An 18,152-nucleotide genomic window follows, 5' to 3' on the forward strand; every position below is an offset into this window, starting at 1 on the left:
TGAACTGGATAAAAAACTTCTAAAATCTTTTTTTTTTCTGCATGCAGGAAATACACTTTTCAACCACTCAGTGATTCCAGTGGACAATAAAGAATATTTTTCACACGAGTAGGGTCCAAGCTCAAAAAATATGTACAAGCAAATACATATGTTTACATATTCAGACTTTATGATTTTTCCTACCCTAAAACTTTGGAAGGTTATGCTCGCTTAACTGACATTTCGATTAACCGATTCTCTACTGTACAAATGCAATATTTAGTGTTCCTTTTAAAATATATGAAGTCACTTACAGTTATGAATTTTTGTATTTCTATGTGGTATTTAATAAATGCATTCAACAAATACAAAAAAAAACTCATTATGTTAAAACTGCACTGAAAAAATGCTGATCAGAGTAATCATTTCCATTACCTTATATTTATCCACTATGAAAGTCAAACACATTTAACCTGAAACAGTAATGACAAAGGACTGGAAAAACCTAATGCTGTGTCTCAAGACGTCATTTCTCCTTCAAGCCTTATGTTATTCCCAGAGTTCATAAGAAGTCAGCAGTGCTTCCTGGATACCTGATTCCAAAGTACAGCTACCGTTTTTTTTTTCTACCAAGTCATACCTACACAGCCATGATGGTATGGAGAAGGACACCACTGGCTCAGCAAAATCTCTGATCATAGCATTAGCTATGAAGGACACTGCATCCCACTGCTGATAACTCTGCTCTTTTTGGAAAACATGTTGCAACATTTCAACTAAGTCTTCCATCAACAGTCACTCAGGGACCAAGAAATGGAACTTTTTCCATTCATATGTGATAATCAAGTCTCACAACCCATTTCAGTACATTGACGTTATATTATATGTTACTACTGTATGAAGCTAGAGTTCTTTAATCTACTCTGGTACTACTGTAAAATTGCTATATTTATGTAATCTACTGGAAACAATTAAATCTGAATACCTCCTGTGTTTGTACTAGGTTGCTGCTTTCCTCCTCTTCTGCACAACTGTCTTTGGATTGTGCATATGCATCCATTTGTAGGTGGCCCCCAGCATCAGAATTTGGAACATCACTTTGATTTACTGTTTCAGATGTTGAGTCAGTGGTATTACTTTGTTGACAGATGGATTGATAGTAGTTTTGATAATAATAGTAATCTGTAAAGATAACATTTGATTTTACTTCTTGATTAATCTTTTCTATTATCTGTAAATTCATTTTCAATTGTACTTGTTTGCAAAATTACTCTATCATTGTGTCTCTGTCAATGTACTTTTCAGACAATTTATGCCCAAGTAAAGGCATGCAATGAGCAAAGTTTCATGACACAATAACAAAAGAACAGTGTGTATGACTTTTACAAGGTCTCTACATTTTTCAATAATCCTCACAAGGGTCAGTCACCATTCATACCACAACTACAAATGTGGTAGCCATCATTAAATTCTGTAATAACCCAACATTTATGATGCAGATTAAATCAAGAAAGTCTTGCCATCTTTTAGTTTTTGTAGTTACAGAATATGTAATATGACACAGCATCCTTGCTTGTTTTTATATGAACTAACTCAAACTTAGATTTCACCTTAAGTATCCCTTTTTTAATATCAAGTGTTTTAAAAATGTTGTACATTAAATAAACCAAATAAAGTTACATAATGACCTGCAAATTTCATGTCAGTGGAAAAAAATCGGCGTTATAACAAATGGAGACAAAAACTACAAAACAGAGACTATACTACTTTACTACCATAGTACATGGATACTTTCCAATAAAACTACAGGTACATACAAATGTAATGAGTGCAGTGTTTGCTGGTACATTTATGAAGGGCCTTATACAGATTTGCAACACATATCACGTACCACTAGTGTTTCAGGTAGATATTCTTCTTGTACGAAGGGCATTGTTTATATAGCTAAGTGCTCTGTATGTCCCAGGTTTTATGTAGGAATAACTACAAGACGTTTGATTAAGAGGATTAAAGAGCATATTTAAGCAATAAAAACTAGAGACAGTAACAATGGCCTGTTTAGGCAATCTTCCATATGTGAATTTACAAAAAATTTCTCTTTGCTGTCTTGGAATTTGTTACCTAAGATCAAAAGGGTGGCAACTATAAAAATCAAGTTAAAAAAAAAAAGAGAAACACAGTGACAGATTAAGTTGCATAAGACAAAACCCCTGGGTTAAATGAGACCATAAACATAATTTTTTAAGAGATAAAAAATTTGGCTATCTAATGAAGGGTTACATTTTAACTAATTGTTTTATTTATTGATTAATTACAAATTTTACACGATTAGCTCATGGACTTTTAACTTGTATAAAAGCAGTTGTTTGTTTGCAGTGTGTATTTTCTGATGAAGTCCTCTTTGACGAAAGCTACTATTAACCTTGAATATGCTGAAATTTGGATTGCTCCTGGTGGTTCTTGGAGCGTTTTGTTTTTTGCAGTGTTTTTATCTGGTAGTGGCCAAAGTTTCATGACACAATAACAAAAGAACAGTGTATATAAATGTTAAGAGGTCACTACATTATTTCATAAACCTCACCAGGGTCTGTCACCATTCATAGCACAACTGCAAATGTGAAAGCCATCATTAAACTCTACAGCAACCCAACATTTATGACGCAGATTAAATCAAGACAGTCACCCCATCTTTTAGCTTCTGTAGTTACAGTATACGTAATATGACACAGCATACTTGCTTAGATTTCACTTTAATTATCCCTTTTTTTAATATCTGGAGTTTTGAAAAAGTTGTAAATTAAATAAAACAAATAAAGTTACATAATGACCTGCAAATTACATGTGAGTGGAAAAAAATCGGCATCTTAACAAATGGAGACAAAAACTACAAAACAGTCTATACTACCTTAATGCTATAGTACACACTGCAACACAGATAATTCTTCCTACAGTGTTTCCAACAATGTGCAAATTGATTTATCTGATAAAAATAAAATCCTTTTAAAACAAAAGTTATCTATTTACCATAATACTAGATCCATGTCTGATTTTCGGCCGGTTCAATATATGGAACATTGGCTCCAATTGGATATGACATCGGCACCCAATTAGAAACTTTCATGGTTTCAGCATCTGACTTCTCCCCTACCCATAACTTCCTGTACTGCACTCCAATACCGCAGATCAAGTTTGCTTTACAGAAAAATATGCATAGATATTAATGGAAAAATGTAGTCTCTAAATACAGAAAATGGAACTGGAGCAGGTGAGATGATTAACATAATGTGATAGTATTGGAAGCAGACAATACTGGTCACATGGTACAGAGGGGAAGTCACCAGATTATCTTGAAGCTATCCATACAAATAATCTGAAGGTGGATGGAGGGATGGGAAATTAGACAAAAATCAGACATAGATCTATTGTTAAGCTAAGCATAAAACTTTTGTATCTAACGTTGTTTATTTTTGTCCAGTTCAACATATGGGACAGATTCCCAAGCTGTCCTATAGGGTGGTATCAAGGAAAGACATTCCTGGGAATGGTGGAGCCAAAGGAAGAGCAAGATCTAGATTGTACATCCAGTTTATAATGCGATTCAAAGGTATGCAGAGTGAATCACGTCAATGATGCACAGATGTCATCATTTGGTATTCTCTTGGAAAAGGCTGTTAAGGTAGCCAGTGAATGGGTCTTAGCTGTGGACTCTAACTGTAAACCCAATGACGCACAGAGAAAGGAAATGCAATTTGAAAATCGTCTAGACAGAGCAACGTTCAGAACAGCTTTTCCAAGCCTAGCATTAGAGTAGGCAATAAAAAGTTGATCAGATTTTCTTTCTTAGTCAGGTGTAGATAGAATCTAAGCTGGCGATGAACATCATGTAGAATGCATTCTCCCTTTGTTCACAAACTTAGGGAAAAACACAAGCAACTCTGTGGATTGATTTAAAGCTGTGGATGCCACCTTTGGGATGAAGGTTGGCTTAGTTCGGAGTAAGATCTGATCCTTATGGAAAACCAAGAGAATGGAGGTTACATGAGAATGCTTGTAATTCTGAAATTCATCTTGCAGAGGTGGTAGCAACTAAGAAAATTGTCCAACTCAAAAATGTAATATCTACAACAGCCACAGGTTCAAAGGCTGACTAACTTGGAGCCTGCATAATCGTATTATCACATGGAGATACTGGATCTCTAATGGGGGTTGAAGCAACAGAAAGGTTCCTCTAACAAAGGCTTTTGGAATTTTTAAGTAAGTTCAAGAAGCATAATTTTGTCCAGAATGAAAGTTGTTAATAGCTCCCATTTGAACTTTTATGATAGAATAGCTAGATCCTTGCTAAAAGTGTTCAGTTAGAAATTCCAAAAGCACTGAAATGGGAGCAGAGAAAAGGTCCAAACCCTTGGCTCTAATCCAAAAAGAAAACTTTTTCCATTTGCTGTTGTAGATCTTTTTAGTAGATTTTGGGGAAGCTGTTATATCAACAACAGAAATGGAAAGCCTGGCATATCTGGCTACAGTCAAAACAGGAGGAAGCAAGTGCAGGAGGAAGCAAGTGGTTAGTTTCATGGTAGTATTATCCGGTAGAAGTAGTTCAGGCAGGTGAGAAAGAAGATCTGAATAATGATCCATTATCCATGGTGGATGTACTAGTAGAGGCCACAGAAAGGGGAACCATGTTTGCTGGGGGCAATGAGGATTACTCTGGCCTTGCACTGTCTGGCTTTCTGAATTAATTTGTTCATAAGGGGTAATGAAGGAAAGGTGTACAGGAGCCCAGGGGACAAACTGTGGACTACAGCATCCCTTGGTAACCGACCCTGTGGAGAGATCAGGATAAAGTAACTACTGCACTTGTTATTCAGGTAGGGAGGCCAATAGACTGCAGCAAGGTTGGCCCCCAACAGCTGAAAATTAGCACTGCCTCTGATGGATTGAGGGACTACTCATAAGGAGTTAGAAAAGCTCTGCTCAACTTGTCTGCTAGAACATCGGAACACCCCAGAATCTGCACTGCTGTCAGAAAATGGTGTGAAACTATCACCCACTGTCAAACCCTCAAGGCCTCTCAACAAAGGAGATAAGAATGGGTTCTTTCTTGTTTGTTGAGATACCATACTATAGCCATATTGTTGGACTGTATGGACATTACACCCTTGGGGAGGGAATCTTGGAAAGCCTGCAACACAAGGAGGACAGTTCTAATCTCTAAGACATTGATGAGAAGACTTGGTTTCTAAATTTGTCCAGGTTCCTTGCATCATACTTTTTTCAAAATGCCCCCTCCCACTCTAGAAGGGAGTCTTCTGTGGTCAGAATTGCTGTTGGTGTTTCTGGAAGAAAAGGGTTGCCCTTGCGTTATTGAAGTTGAAGAAGTCCGTCACATCATGTGCTGTCTGCAAATTCTTGTACGATGAATTCTGTAATGCAAAGGATGAATCTTCTGGGACCAGTGAACTGCAAGTGCCCAATGGAGAATCCATATGTGGTACCAAGCCATGGGAACTGTTAATATGGAAGAAGTCATGAGACCTAGCAGTCATACTATCAATCATGCTGGAGGATGAGGATGAGTTAACACTTGTAGGGCTGTCTGATATAGAGAAGAAACTCTGTGTTGTAGAAGTCTTGACAATTTGAATAGGGTATCGAGGTGACATCTGATAAAACTCTGCCCATTGTGCTGGAAGTAACTGTCACTTGTGAAAATTCACTGATATACCTAGGTCCTGCAAGCATTGGAGGAGAAGATCCAGATGACACACCAGAAGATGCCTGGATTTAACAGTTAGGAGACAATTGTATAAACAAGGGAAAACTTGGATCCAGAGTGTGAGCAAGTGCACAGCTGATCCCGGTGAACACCCTGGGGACCGAACAGCAGGCCTCTGAACTTAAAGTGATTGCCTCCCAGCTGGAAACTGAGAAGTCTCCTGGTCTGTTTCTCTATCTTCACAAGACAGTAAGCATCCTGGAGATCTACTGAGAATGTCTAATCGTCCTTCCTCAGAAGAGGCAAAATGAAATGAATTGTGACCATCTGGAATTTTGTCTCTTTCATGAACTGGTTGAGATGACTGAGGTCCAAAATTGGTTTTGGGGCTCCTGTTTTCTTTGGAGCTAAAAAGAACCTTGAGTAAACTCTGAATCCTAGTTGGTCTTTGTAGACCAGTTGGATAACTCTTTTTTCTAGCAGCTTGGAAACCTCTAGTGCCCACTGACTACGTTAACGTTGGGAATTACTTTCTTCTTTACTAGAGGACAAGAAAAGGGAATGGAATACTTTCTGGAAATAATACAGTGCACCCACTTGTCTTTTGTTAATTGCAGCCAGGCTTGGGTGTGCAGAGATAAGCAGCCACCAACTGCCTCTGAAATGCAGCAGTCGGGCACACCCTCAGGGACACTTGATAGAGCCTCTCAAAAAAGGGCAACGTCCATTAGCATTAACTCAACCTCTGTCACATGGATCTGTATCACCAAGGTGATCAAGGCAACAGCTCTATGACTTGTGAAACCACATATTTTCTTCCACTCTCTGGTTCCTGGAGTAGGACCTTTGAGGCCCAGAAAAATGAAGGTCTACTGCAGACACAGTCTTACCATCTTGTTCATTCCTGGTTAAGGTATCTTTAACTTCAGGCCCAAAAAGTGTGGAACCATCGTAAGGAGAATTGATGAAGATGTCTTATTGCCTTGCACAAAATCACAAAGATGCACCTGGGCATTTTGTCTAACTGTAAGACCTGTGCTTGCTGCTTTGGCTGAGCCATCAGCTGTGCTAGAAATGAGACACATGGCTATGTTTGAAGTTGACTGCACATCTGAAAGCTGAGATTCCACAGTCTTTTGGATGTCCACTGGCCTAACAGCAGAAAGCGACTTGGAAATCCTTTTGGTCAAGTCCCTCTGAATCCTGATAAGTCACTGAACTATCTTACTCATGTTAAGTGCAAAGGTCACTGATGAATATGTCCATTTCCCAGATATGTCCAATGTTCTAGACTCCCTGTTAGTGAAATGGATAGAGGAACTCTCCACAGACAATTTCTTTTATGTGGCTGCTGCTACAACCATGGCATCAACTGGAGGACATTTACCCCAATGCGTTCTGTCCTTGGGAGCTTGTAAGATTCTATCTGGCATTTTTGGAATAGGCCCCACCAAGTCAGTGTCCTTCCAAGCCCATTGCCCCATAAGATCGACCAATGGATCAACCGGTAGTACTGTATCACCCAAGATGTAGTTCAGCCAGAACCAAACGTTTCTAGAAATACATACTTGTCAAGAAAGGGATCTTTGCTGGACCAACCCCCACCCCGTTTCATAAGTTCTAGAATTTCACCAAAGGTAATGTCTTCTGAGGGATTTCTAGGTGAAACCTCACCTTCATCTAAATTTTTGTCTTCTGTGATCGACTCCAAATAGGAGTCTATTTGCTTTCGCTTGCACATCAATTTCTTGTAAACCGATTCTGTTGGGGATAAAGAAGGTTAAGAATTGGACTGGGAGCTGATGTAACAAGTGGTTAGAGAAGCCTTTGCTGCTGAATGTCCCTGTATGGCATGATGAGTGGCAAATGGAGTCACAGGATTCAGTTGAGGTTTGGGTGAACTAAACTCAGACAAAGTGCCTTCTATTTGGGTATGCACAAAATCCTTTTAATGACCTTGAAAGCCAAAGCTGACATTAGAGCTGAGAATCTCTCTGGAGCCAAGGAAGCATGATAGCCTCTGACTCCTGACATCCCTGGCCCCAAGGAAGACCTCAGACCTGAGATGTCTAGTGCAGAGGCACCTAAGGGAAGAGACAGCTCTGAAAATCTCAGTGTTGAACTCCTGGAGGTCAGCACAGACACTGCAGCTCCGAGAGTCCCTTTCCGATATGAGGGTATCAGAGTCGAGAGGGATAGGAAAACTGCTGCCGAAGTCAAAGGGACTGCCAGCTCCAAAGGAGGCACTTCAGAATGGGTCAGATCCAGTACTGTCAGTGACAGAGGATGGACCACAACAGGCAAAAGGAGAAGCAGGATGACCAAAATTTGATACATTTCCTGAGGATGGTACCAACAAAACCCCAAGTTGAATTTGCTTCCTCAAAACTTTCCTCATAATCCTGTCAACGTCATACCCTGTCAAGCTTCAAGATGATTGGGTAGACAAAGCCACTGAAGAAGGTCTTGAATATGTATTCTATTGTATGATTAGAGAACGCAGTCTGGTACTCATCAGTTCCAGTAAAAACAGGGGCTGAGGGGAGGATGGTCAGGACTGAGTAGCTGTTGGTTCCAATCTCCTAGCTGACTTAGGCGCAGCCAACTGGAAATGACAGATCCAAAGACCTTTTAGGAACAGGAGGAGACTTGTCTTTGTTTACTCTGTTCTTTATCCTTGTCCTCCTCATCTGAAGCCTTGTCCGAGCATTAAGCCCTGTACAGCCTCTTAGCAGGGGAGGAAAAAGAGAAGGGTCCAGAAGACATAACCTCTGTCTGTGGAGGGAGAAGTCCCTTCACCACCAATTTGTCTCAATGAAATTGTAAAGCGCTGACACTTAAGGATGTGCATGAAGTGCATTGCATGTCCAAATGGGTAGTGACCAGACAAACATATAAAGTGTGAAGATCCTGAGGGGGCTATTTGTGCCCACACTCTGAACTTTTCTTAAAGACTTGTGACTCAGCAGTCATGAATACAATTGGTGGAGAATAGAAAGCACTAACGTAAAATATAACTACAGTGGATATAAAAGTGTACACACCCCTGTTAAAATGCCAGGTTTTTGTGATATAAAAATATTAGACAATAAATCATTTCCTAACTTTTTGCACCTTTAATGTGACCTATAACTTGTACAATTCAATTGAAAAACAAATCTGTTAGGGGAAAAATATAAAAAATAAAAAATGTACAATAAGCTGGTTTAATAAGTGTGCACACCCTTAAACTAATACTTTGTTGAAGCACCTTTTGATTTAATTACAGCATTCAGTCTTCTTGGGTAGGAGTCTATCCGCATGGCACATCTTGACTTAGCAATATTTGCCTACTCTTCCTTGCAAAAGTGCTCCAAATCTGTCAGATTGCAAGGGCATCTCTTGTGCACAGCCCTCTTCAGGTCACCCCACAGATTTTCTACTGAATTAAGGTCTGGGCTCTGGCTGGACCATTCCAAAACTTTAATTTTCTTCTGATGAAGCCATTCTTTTGTTGATTTGGATGTATGCTTGGGGTCATTGTCGTGTTGAAAGGTGAAATTCCTCTTCATCTTCAACTTTATAGCAGATGCCTGAAGGTTTTGAGCTAAAAGTGACTGGTATTTGGAAGTGTTCACAATTCCCTCCACCTTGACTAAAGCCCCAGTTCCAGCTGAAGAAAAGCAACCCCAAAGCATGATACTGCCACCACCATGCTTCACCATAGAGATGGCGTTGTTTTGGTGATGCTAAGTGTTGTTTTTGTGCCAAACGTACCTTTTGGAATTGTAGCTAAAAAGTTCAACCTTGGTCTCATCAGACCATAACACATTTTCCCACATGCTTTTGGGAGACCTGATGTATTGTTTTGCAAATTTTAGCCAGGCCTGGATGCTTTTCTGTGTAAGAAAAGGCTTCCGTCTTGCAACCCTACTCCATAGGCCAGACATATGGAGAATACAGGAGATTGTTGTCACGTATAGTACATAGCCAGCACTTGACAGAAATTCCTGCAGCTCCTTCAGTGTTGCTGTAGGTCTCTTGGCAGCCTCCCTGACCAGTTTTCGTCTCGTCTTTTCATCAATTTTGGAGGGATGTCCAGTTCTTTGCAATGTCACTGTTGTCCCACATGTTCTCCACTTTTTGATGGCTATCTTCACTGTGTTCCATGGTATATCCAATGGTGTGGAAATTTTTTTGTACCCTTCTCCTGACTGATACCTTTCAACAAGAAGATCCCTTTGATGCTTTGTAAGCTCTCTGCGAACCATGGCTTTTGCTGTAGCAGTCAACTGAGTAAATGTCAGGAATATCCTACTAGGACAGCTGAACTTTATTTAGGGTTAATCAGAGTCTCTTTAATTGATGGTAGGTGTGTACCCAAGAAGACTGAAAGCTGTAATTAAAGCAAAAGGTGCTTCAACAAAGTATTAGTTTAAGGGTATGCACACTTATGCAACCAGCTTATTGTACGTTTTTTATTTTTTATATTCTTCCCCTACCAGATTTGTTTGTTTTTCAATTAAATTGTACAGATTATAGGTCACATTAAAGGTGGGAAAAGTTTTGAAATGATTTATTGTGGTCTCATTTTTTTACATCACACAAACCTGGCATTTTAACTGGGGTGTGTACACTTTTTATTTCCACTGCATATATTACCAAAAGTACAGTATAATAATTTTTCTACACTCTATAAATAGCAATAATTGAAAAAACATTAAAGACAACAGTAATCAAAAGGTGAAATGCTAAGCTAAGAAAACATCCAAGCTACACTAAGACACCGGAAAGACTAATGCTAAAGCTAGAGGGAGACAAGTCTCCCGGTTGAAGAGAAGTAAGATGTTAAGCTATTTAAATGAATAACTGTAAACCTATCCATATATAATAACTGTTCATCTGGAAACTTCAGGAGGCAAATGAGACCTGAGGTATTGGATTGCAGTACAGGGAGTTGCGGACAGGAAAAGGAGTCAGAGCCCTGGAATCGTAATACTTCTAATTCAGTGCCTCAGAGAGATCCAACTGGATTTAACATCCCATATGTTGAATCAGAAGAAAATAGACAACACTAGATTAACTTGTTAAAGTGTATTTCTCTTTTTAGTTTATTAAATGCAAGTACTTATTTATACCTAATGGTTTACTAAAAATCTGCTTGACTTACATACTTTATCCAATACTCTGAATTTAGACTGGCTTGACTGATTTAATTAATATACCTCACTCTAATGTGACACTTGTACTTTACTTTTAATTTAAATTCAGGCAGTAATATATTTGTAAACTATGTGCAAGCTTTGTAAAATATATGACAGAACAGTGCACTCTGCCAATTTCAGTTCTATGATGTCCTAACAGTGCTTGAGAATTATATAGCATCTGTTCTTTTATGTAACATATAGAAAAAAATATGTTAGAAAGTGGTAACCTTATCCTGCTGTACCTGTGCCAGAAAATGAAGTTTCATAGGAAAGGATTGCTTACTTGCCTGTAATTGCAGGAAGTCATAAAACTAAAACTGGAAGTGAAAAACCATAAAACGCAAGGAGAGATCTTCAAAGACATATCTGGCCAGAGCTGGGAAACATTCATTATTGCAAATCAGAAACTGCTCTTTTGCCTCTGTGGGGTGTCTAAATGTGGAAAAACCTTTTTGGTTGGATCTCTGGTTACTATGGAAAAAAAAGTAAGCTAGTATATATATTCTGAGCTGAAACCAGTGTAAAAAAAAAAGATTAGTGTGTCTTGCTCAGGCTATCTCAGCATCCAGATTTACTTATCTATTTATTTTACATTTATTTTACATTTGCTTACAGGGAAAGTCCGACTGAGTTTTAGTCCATTTTCATTGGAGGCCTGGGGAGAAAAGCTCCAAAACAATTCTTGACAAGCAATGTTAACATTTACAAAGAGAAGTTCCAACAGAAGTTTTATCAAGTAATTTACATTATTGGTTTACATAGAGTTTGGAACACTTATCTCACAACATAGTGTCGTGTGCAGATCACATTCATATTTCAGTATATAATATGGTACCCAGATCACAATAAATATTAGAGAAAGAAGTCCATACATACAGTCATAGTGTTAAGCATATTACAATTGCTACTAATGGCATTGCATATCCTACTAATGAAAACTGAGATTTAGGTCTAAAAGATCTAGGAAGGCAGTGTAAAGTGGAGAGACTGATGTTTAAGAGGAGGTGAGGTAAGTTGTTATTATATGTTAGAGTTCACTGTGTTAATCATACAATAAAAAGTTATAAGAAGAGGGTATTGTAGTTTGAGTGTAATGGGGTGGTCACAGTTTTAACTAGGGCCAGAGTAAGGGCAAAGACAGGTGATTCTTCAGGAGAATTTTGAAGTGAGTGAGATTAGTTGTACAGATAATAGTTTACGGGATGTTACTCCATATTTTGGAGATACAGTTGGAATATAGAGCATCTCCAGCATTATTATTAGACCTGAAGATTTGTAGTAGGGATTTATTTGTGGAGCGAAGAACACAAGAGTTAGTGTAAGGTTGGAACAGCTGTTGGAGAGCTGGGGATATTTCTGGGTGGTGTATCAGTTTGTGTACAATGTTGAGTTGATTGAAAGTTAGATAGTGGGGTAATTCTAACCAGTTAAGTTGCTTTAAGGCTAGGCAGTGGTGGGTTCTATGGGGGAGTTGGTAACAATTTAGCTATTGTATTGTAGCAGATTTCAGGTATTACTAGATCTGTTTTACTTAAGTTTGCGAAAAACTGAAAAGCATATAGAAGGGTAAAAATCAGATGAGATCTATCAATAGCCTGTCATGTATTGTCAGTTAGAAACTGTTTCATTCTGTAAAGTGAGCCTAACTTCTTGCATGTCTTTTTTTATTATTTGAGCTAGGCACAAGTCAAATTTCATTTTGTTGTCTATGATGACTCCTAGTAATGTTGCTTCTGATACTGTAGCTAAAGTGGTGTTACTGGAGGAATATACTAGGAACAAAGATGGAGAGTTGAGGGGTTTACCAGGGGAAAAGAACATAATTTTTATTTTACTTAGGTTAAGTATTACTTGAGAGTCTGTTAACCAAGATTCTACAGCATTAAAGGACTATGCGGCTACTTTGAGTTCTTGTAGTGTGGGAGCTGCGCACATTAGTGTACAATCGTCAGCATACTCAACAATGAAGGCAAGATGTGTAGCAGTGTGGAGTTTATTTGTAAAAATACTGAAGAGCAGAGGTCCCAGAATTGAACCCTGTGGTCCTCTCACAGTAACAGGAAGGAAGGGTGACAGATCTTGCTGCCATAAAACAGCCTGCTGACGACTCGTTAGGTAGCTGTGAAACCAGACAGGTCATGAGTGACTGGGTTTGCATGTGGCTAGTTCTGTGAGGAGTTTTTGATGGGACATGAGATGGAAGGGTCTTGATAGCTCTAAGAAAATGGAAAAGACAAGTTTGCCTTCATTCCTGAATTGATTTATTGTGTTAGTAAAGCTTAAGAGAGCTGCTGTGGAACTGTCATTTGGACAAAAGCCATGTTGGGTGTTAGAAAGAAGATTATGCGAGAGAACGTAGTCCATTAATTGGGTGCGTATACATTTTTTCAGGACTTTGGAGACTGGTGACATGACTATGGGTCGGTAGTTGGACAGCTCTGCAGAGTTCCCTCTTTTATGCAGTGGGATGATGTGAGCTATTTTCCAGAATATCAGAATGTAGTTTTCAGTTACTGAGCAATTCATGAGGATGGATGTAAGGTAGGCAATGACGTCATCAGCTAGTTTAAGGAATTTGGCAGGTAGTTTATCAGCAGCTAGGGTTGTTTTAAGTTTACCGAGTAATTTCTTAACGGTGTTGATCTGGATGGGTTTGAAGGAGTATACGGCCTTGGTTATGTTGTATGGCAGTGGGATGGATGGAGGGTATTACTACGGTTTTTAGATAGTGGGAGGATTAAGTTTTTGAAGAAGGTGTTAAATTGTGAGGGAATGCTATTATTGTTGTTGGAGACAGATGGGGTGGGTGTTGTTTGTTGGCCAGGCTTGAGGAGTTTTTAATGGAAGACCAAAACTTTTGTGGTGGGTTTTTTTTTGAGAGTCAGTAAAGTATTTTTTTTTTGGTCTAATTTGCTTTGTTTTGCATTTTTGCTTTGTCTCTAAGCTGTTGGTATTTGACTACGTTATCTTGGGTTTTGTTGGTGTGCCAGTTTGACCAGGATTTGTCCAATTTAAGAAGGTGTCTTGTGTTTTTGTTAGCCATGGTACATAGTTAGATTTCCCTATTATGGTTCGTAAGGGGGCTAATTTATTAACAATGTTGAAGAATGTGGAATTAAAACGGTCTATGGCTCTACGTTTTAAGTGGCTCCCGTTGCAGTTATGTAGGATTGTGAGAAAGGACTGAACATTAAAGTGTTTCTTCTTGTGTATTTACCAGCAGGTTGTTTCTTAGAGGGTGCAGATGTTGTCTATAAAGTTACGTGGGGAAATGGTCATTGAGGCTATCAGGGAGACAGCCTGACTGGAAGGAGTGAAAGGTTTTAATTCCAGAAAAAGAAGTGAATTCTGCTAAAGAACGCTCAGCAGAACAAAAAACAATGTAAATATTGGAAGAGCGCTGCACCACAAGTATTAGTATTTACTCTGAGTATTCAAAACTTGCTAAGCAACCAAAATGGCGAAAAGACAGCTTCAAAACAACAGCTTCAATAACAGGCTTTTACCATATTGAATCCACAATATATGAAATATAGAGCTTTGCTGTTGCAAAAGTCAAGTGGCGTTGTAATTCCACAGCTTTAAAACATGTGGATGTCATAAAAACAAAAAAAAAAAAACATAAAAGTGAAGAACCCTTCTGATGTAAACAATGGACAAGCGTTTTCAGCTTTTTCAAGCCTTCTTCAGATCCAAGTAGGTAAGCTAGATTCAGTGTTTAAAAGTTGGTATCATCCAATGAAACAACCTACAGTGAATGATGAATGTTAACCAATCAAGTTAGTCCATTGGTACACACCTCCATTGCTTGAAGTTAAAACTCTTTATTTAAAACTCTGTTTAAAACAACATGACAGTCTGATGTTTCTAAGACAGACTCAGACATATTTTCATATTTTCAGAAGGAATATTAGTAAAGTCTTTTCAGTAGGTTCTAGTTAAAAGAACAAGCTCTGCACAAAAGCCAAGATTTGAGAGAAAAAGGTGAAAAATAAAAATAAAAATAAAGATGGTCATTTAGGGCACTTCTTTTTATTTCATTTCAACAATTTTTTTGGGAAATCAGAGCCTACGTCAGTATACCTAAGGTTTCTGGCAATGAAAACAGGTCATAAGTGAGCATAGCTCATTGCTCGTCTATTTTTAAGAGAAGGTTTTAAAGGAACACAGCCATTAAGGCCAGGGGGGTTATCTGCCCTCAGCTGCATTATCCATTTGGCTTCCTCTCTCTCTCAGTCAGATTGGTCAGGTCTCCTTCTCTGGAAGTAAAATGTATCTTTGAAATGACCATGAAAACAAAGCTCTGTCCCTCATGCTCACGTAAATGAAGAGAATTTGTTTCCTTTCTGTTACGTATATCAGATTGATGTTTGATAATTCTTTCCTTTAGCTTCACATTAGTTTTTCCAACATAAAATGCTGTGCAGGAAGTGCAGGTAGCTATGTAAACAATATTGCTGGTTAGGCAATTAGCTAATCCATGAAAAACAAATGTCTGTTTAGTAACCGGATGCTTAAATGTGTTGCTACAATTGATTACATTGCAGACCTTGCAGAAGCCACATTTCTTTGTTCCTGATGAATTGTTATGTATGTAGTTGTTACATATCCCATCATTTGAGCATAAGATCCTTTTGAGATTCTTATTATTTTTGAAAAGGAAACTTGGGTTATCTCCAACAATTTCTCAACATTTTATCCAAAGTTAGAATCGGCCAGAACTTTCTGGTCACCTGGCATACGTTATCCTGGTCCATAGTGCAAGTCAAACTGACCCTTAAGTTAGATGTTCTTTTAGGTATAGCTAGGGATGGTGTATTTTCACCTTCTCTGACCTTAGAGGAATAAAAAGGTTTGCCTTTTCCTTTACGTATGTCATTAATTCTGGTCTTGTTTAGTTCTAAACTTCTCTTTCCATAGCCTCGTTGGCTGAAATTATTAATAAGCCTCTCTTCTTCCTGGAGAAAGGTTCCCTCTTCTGTACATAGCTTTGAAATCCTTGCAATTTAATTTTCAACAATGTTAGAGAAAATATGCCTGGGATGCATAGTGGAAAAATGGAGCATGTGGTTTCGCCACATAGCTTTCCTATAGATGTAAGTGTCTATTCCCTTCCTCGGATCAAGAGATAATCTCACATCCAGAAAGTCAATCATCTCTCTAGATGTTTTTACATCAAATTTCAGGAAAGTAGTGGACTGTGACAGGAAGTTAACAAAGCTTCTTAAATCTTCTTCTTTGCCCTTCCATACAATGAAGGTGTCATCCACAAACCGATTGTACAGAATTATCTGGTCATTCCAAATGTTATTAGCATCCTTGGACCAAGCTCTCTCCCAGTTGGCTAAAACCAAGTTTGCATAACTATTGTCACAGGGTGTGCCCATGGCAACCCCCCATCTCTGCCAATAGTAGCTGTTGTCATAGGTAAACACACTGTACTCCAACACGATTTCCAAAAGATCACATATCAAACGTGATTCTACCTTCTCTTCAGTTAGAAATTCTCTTACTGCTTCAATGCCATAATTACTTGGTATGGAAGTGAATAAACTATTCACGTCTAGGGTTACCAATAGCAGACTCTCAAGATCATCATGATGTTCTAGAGCTATATACAGATGTAGAAACTCAGCTGTATCTTTAATCACAGTGAAGGCCCTAGGTAGCATCTTTTTTATTTCTTGTTCAATAAACATAGAAATAGATTCAGTCATCCATCCTCTACCAGCTACAATTGGTCTTAAAGGTGGGCTTTAAGATCTTTATGAATTTTTGGTAATCCACTGATAGTTGGTACAGTGGGGTACTCAGTGATGAAAAGATCATGCAAATACTCATTAATATATCTTTGCAATAGCATGTCATAAAAAACCTGCTGGATCTTCCATTTCATATTTAGTTCATTCTTACTAATCAAGGAAAAGGTCTTGAGATCACTTAATTCTTTCATTCACTGGACATACATCATTGCATCCATTACCACTATGGCTCCTCCTTTGTCAGCAAGTTTAACCACAATGTCATTCCTTTCTTTAAGTGCCTGATTTTCTTCTTTGGTTAGATTGAAAAACTGTTTACCTTTTTGAGACATTCTTGTTCTCATTAACTCCTCTTCACAGGTATGAATAAAAGAATCAACGGCTGGGTGGTTGAGGGGAACATATGTGCTTGGTTTCTTGAGCATAACATTACTTTTAATGGGACATTTATCATTTCCATCCCCAAAAATATACTTCAAAGTAAGATTCCTTCCAAACATTCTAAGGTCCAGTGCAAATTCATCATGTGTAGATTTGGTTGCAGGAATAAAGCTAAGACCTTTCTCTAATAGATCTATCTGAGAGTGAATGAGCTGAATGTTCAAAATATTAACCACTAAAGAATTTATTGTGTTACTTTCCTTTTCTTTCTTTCTCTGCTTACAGATCTCCCTGTTCGAGAGACTTTGCTCATCATTAAAAAAGGGAGCTGGCTCTGTGATGGCAACATGTTGTGCTCCTCTCTTAGGTATTGTTCCTAGTGGATGACCATTGATACCAGTACTATTAGAAGGACTGGTATTATTGACATTAATAATTGCATCTGAGTCATGTTCTTGTTCGATAACATAAGCATTTTCATTGGTGACAATACTATCCCATTCGGGACTTTTCTGACTATAGGCTCTTGTTTGTCCATGTGATGGACTTGTGCACTAACCAAAAGATCTCGAGATTTATGGTTATTATTATTGGTGTGCAGAGTTGTACCTCTCTGCTCTGGATTTCTATCTTCTTTCCGTGGATGCTCATTGAAGTTTCTGACTTTAGGCCATTCAAACAAATGGCTTTTCTGTATATCATTAAAGTCTCTCATTAATTTCTGACTTTTAATGCCTTTTAGCTTAACTTCATATGCTGTTAGCTTATCCTGTAAATTCACTAATTTCATGAAGTTATTATCAGACAAATTCATACATTCAAGTTTTTTTGTTTCTCCTCTATCAAGGTGCTCATTTCTTCTTCTTGAGGCTTGAAGAAGTCTACCACAGTTTCATATAACTGAAACTTGCCTGTATATTAATTGTTTGCCATTTGGCCAAAAGCTCAGGGTAGGCGTTTCCATAACTGGGCATACATCTAACCCTGAGACCTGTAGGAATAACCTGATGATGTAGGCAAGCTTCCATATGGAAGCGTTGCCATTGTAATCTCTTTAGCTTAAAGGCCGCATTTTCAACTGTTTTAAAAATAGACTCAAAGTTTAGGTGAACCTTTTCAGTTTCCACA

At 38.3% G+C, this 18,152-nt stretch overlaps 1 protein-coding gene across 3 annotated transcripts in view; it reads right to left on the reverse strand.

The window, feature by feature from the left end:
- Positions 1–18,152, reverse strand: part of AGGF1 (angiogenic factor with G-patch and FHA domains 1) — a 1,405,627-nt gene that overhangs the window by 744,067 nt on the left and 643,408 nt on the right. For all 3 annotated transcript variants that reach the window (XM_044058021.1, XM_044058022.1, XM_044058023.1), the window contains one exon: positions 965–1,161. In XM_044058021.1, the coding sequence (XP_043913956.1) occupies positions 965–1,161 (197 nt within the window). The remainder of the gene's footprint in view (positions 1–964; positions 1,162–18,152) is intronic.

Source organism: Protopterus annectens, chromosome 16.part0, assembly GCF_019279795.1.
Source record: "Protopterus annectens isolate FY-2018-M chromosome 16.part0, PAN1.0, whole genome shotgun sequence".
NCBI classification, from domain to species: Eukaryota; Metazoa; Chordata; order Ceratodontiformes; family Protopteridae; genus Protopterus; species Protopterus annectens.